Source organism: Dipteris shenzhenensis, chromosome 18 (assembly GCF_047967505.1).
Source record: "Dipteris shenzhenensis isolate YYH24624 ecotype China chromosome 18, Dip_SZ_1.0, whole genome shotgun sequence".
In the NCBI taxonomy this organism is placed as follows: Eukaryota; Viridiplantae; Streptophyta; class Polypodiopsida; order Gleicheniales; family Dipteridaceae; genus Dipteris; species Dipteris shenzhenensis.
In genome coordinates this window covers 5,642,679-5,645,682 of record NC_141613.1, presented here as the reverse complement: position 1 = coordinate 5,645,682, position 3,004 = coordinate 5,642,679, and the positions used below count along the sequence as shown (strand labels likewise).

General features: G+C 40.3%; 1 protein-coding gene across 1 annotated transcript; it reads left to right on the top strand.

The window, feature by feature from the left end:
* Window positions 1-522: 522 nt before the first annotated feature.
* On the top strand, window positions 523-1,574 carry LOC147890731 (uncharacterized). The gene is made up of 4 exons (XM_087389810.1): window positions 523-710; window positions 835-1,139; window positions 1,230-1,283; window positions 1,366-1,574. Exons 1-4 carry the CDS (start codon window positions 523-525, stop codon window positions 1,572-1,574), a joined length of 756 nt encoding a protein of 251 aa, XP_087245936.1.
* The last annotated feature ends 1,430 nt before the right edge of the window (window positions 1,575-3,004 follow it).

The following is a 3,004-nucleotide window of genomic DNA, read 5'->3' as shown; positions in this document are numbered from 1 at the left end:
ATTCAAAAGAGAATTGCTGATAGGATGGGAAAGGTGTGAATTGAATTTTCTATACTTTGTTGCATTTATTTTGAAGTTAAGTGACTGACATGTCATCTTTGGATAGGTGTTGAATTGTATAGATCCTGGTCTTGGAGAGGCTTGGTTGGAAAAGTTGTTTGCCTTGCGCTTTGATGGTACGGACTCTTGCGTGACATTGGAGAAGCTCCAACTCATTGCAAAGTCTGATTTGAGATTAGAAAAAAAAATATTTTTCTTTCTTTGTTAGAAGCCACTAAACCTATGCGAGACATGTACTTCATGCCTGTGGGCGACCTTGAGTACAGAGGGTGTGTTTCTTCTACCAATACAAATCATCTTTCATGGTGTTTGTTTGTTTCTTGCTAATGGCATGACTCTTATTTTTTTATTATAAAATTGCGTCAACTTTTACTTTTTAGGTGGATTAGTAGAGAGATATTTTTGGAGAAGGTGGAGAGACAGTCATTGAAAGTGCTTGAGGATTTGAGGGTGATCACAACAATGGGCATGCCTTTGGATACCCCTAAGGATTACACATTGCAGCAATATATGGAGGATATAAAATTGGAGGGGAGAAAACATATGTTTGTGGTGCTAAGATCAAAGGAAACAAAGATGGAGAGCAAGGGTGGAAAAAAAGGAGATGGACTATCTGAGTTGGACATGGCTGCCCATAGGGTGGTTTATAGGTACGTTGTCAATTCATTTGAAGGTTCATTTTTCATTTGTCTATGTTTGTGCTGTTGATTCATGTAATTACACAATTTTTGATGGTTTGGGACATCCTTTTTTTTTTTGTTTCTTGGTTGATAGATATCTCTCCCACTTGGCAATAGAGAAAAGGATCTCTGACATTCCAAATTTGTGTAAGAGTTGGGTGGAGATTGGTCATGCTGCATGCATGTATCCACCGGGCATGCACCATCTCTCTCAATGGGAATTAGCACATTGTCCCTGGTGGATAGATTTCCCTAAAGGACAAGTACTGGTGCGAGAAAGAGACTTGTACAATACTTATGCTTCACAAAAAGCCAATGAAGCAAGTAAGGACAAAGTGGAGGGAAGCTCAAGGAGAGATAAGAAAGACAAAGAGAAACAAGAACATCCTACAGAAAAAGGTAAGGAAGATACAATATGATTATTTGTTGATGTTGTCTTCAATTCGTTTTGACATTGCATTAATAAGTTTATGATTGTTCTCTTTCTAGATGAGGGACCATCTAGTCCTATGCGGCATGAAATGGATCACATAGAGAGTGCAGGTAAGGGTGTTGTTGTGTTCTACATATGTAGTTGTTCCTTTAACACTACTTTTGCTTGTAATTGTTTTGCTTTTGCATATAGGTGGAGAATTAATCTCAGGACTTGTGAAGCAATACGTGTTCCATCGATCACAGTCACCTGACATTTCCTTGGCCCGTGGCATCACACCTTTGTTTGCTTGTATAGTTGGAGATTACATTGCAATGGGCAAAGACTTTGCTGACTCTAAAAGAAATGATAAGTATGCTATTTTGCATGAGTTTTTTATTACAGTGGCTAGTCGATGTTGACTCTGTGCCAACATGAACTTATGAAGAAAGAGAAGGTGATACAACTTTGTGATACAACTTTGTGTTACAACTTTGTGTTACAACTTCTAGACACAACTTTGTGTTACAACTTTGTGTAACAACTTTGTGTTACGAGTTTGTCTACATGAAGAGAGAGAATGTGTTACGACTTTGTGATACAACTTTGTGACACAACTTTGTGTTACAACTTTGTGTTACAACTTTGTGTAACAACTTTGTGTTACATCTTCTACATGAAGAGAGAGAATGTGTTACGACTTTGTGATACAACTTTGTGACACAACTTTGTGTTACAACTTTGTGTTACAACTTTGTGCGATAAGGTCCACATACCTTAGGGCGAGCACCTTCCCTTATAGGGATCGTGTGAACTGCCACTTCGGGTGAAATTCCTTTCATCTCTTTGTATGACCATGCTAGGCAGTCACGGTATTCCATTAGGAGTTCTTTGAGTTTGCTTTCATCTTCTTGACGGAGCTGTTTCCCAATGAAAACCAACTTTTCTTCCTCCCCTTCAAGGGCGAGGTTTATTGTGCGTGTTTTTGCCGGTCCCTCATAGATTGGAGTTTCTCCAATGCTATCAGTTTCTTGAACTTCAGATTCTCTGATTGGTCTTGGCATTGCTATTGGTGCACTTCCACTTGTATAATTCTTAAAGTATTCCGGCACTGCTCGAAGATCGGCCTCTGATGGGGTTGAACTAGCCTGAGATGTGTCATGAGTACTGAGTGGCATAGTTGCATTTAGTAATTTGTTAGGCTCTTCTTTCCTTTCTTTTTCTGAAGTCTCTTGATCGAGCTTCATCCGCACATGTGGCTTATATTTCCGAAACTTCTTACGTTGGGAACTGTGGGGTAACTTTTCCACTGGTAAGGTGTTTCCAAGTAAGGGTTCATGTGCTGCACATACTCCTTCCAGTCCTTCAGGGGACCATTCAAGAGGCGGTGGTTTGGATTTTGAGGGAACTGCCTTTGCAAGATACAATTCCACAATCCGTGTTTGGACTCGTTCGAATTCATTGAAGTGCTCGGCCTTGGCTTTTCTGCGATTTCCTCCTGCAGCTTTCTTGCGGGATCTTCTACTGTTATGCAACTGTGGAGGTTCAACTTTTGGGAGCTCAACTGCCATTAGGGCATGCAGAATGGCTAGGTCATTATCAAAGATTTGATCTTCAATTGCAGCATTCGCAGCTTCTGTTTCAAGGTCCCAAGGAAAATCTGAGTCAGCATTGGTATGGGTACCTTCTTCAAGTTCATTATTCCATTCGAGGTCAGCCATAAAGAAAGGCATCTCTAGATCGATTGGTTCTTCATGTGTCGGTGGAGGATCGACCTGTAGTGTGTTAACATCTATCTGTGAGAAGATGGGGTCTAATGAATGGCAGTTGTCGATGGTTGCCAATGTTTGTA

What these genes read in the sequence shown, in the direction of transcription:
- LOC147890731 (XM_087389810.1), top strand. Translation starts at nt 523, where the DNA reads ATGGGCATGCCTTTGGATACCCCTAAGGATTACACATTGCAGCAATAT. An exon ending in GCCCATAGGGTGGTTTATAG is followed by an intron (nt 711 to 834) that starts GTACGTTGTCAA and finishes CTTGGTTGATAG; the next exon opens with ATATCTCTCCCACTTGGCAA. An exon ending in AGAACATCCTACAGAAAAAG is followed by an intron (nt 1,140 to 1,229) that starts GTAAGGAAGATA and finishes TTCTCTTTCTAG; the next exon opens with ATGAGGGACCATCTAGTCCT.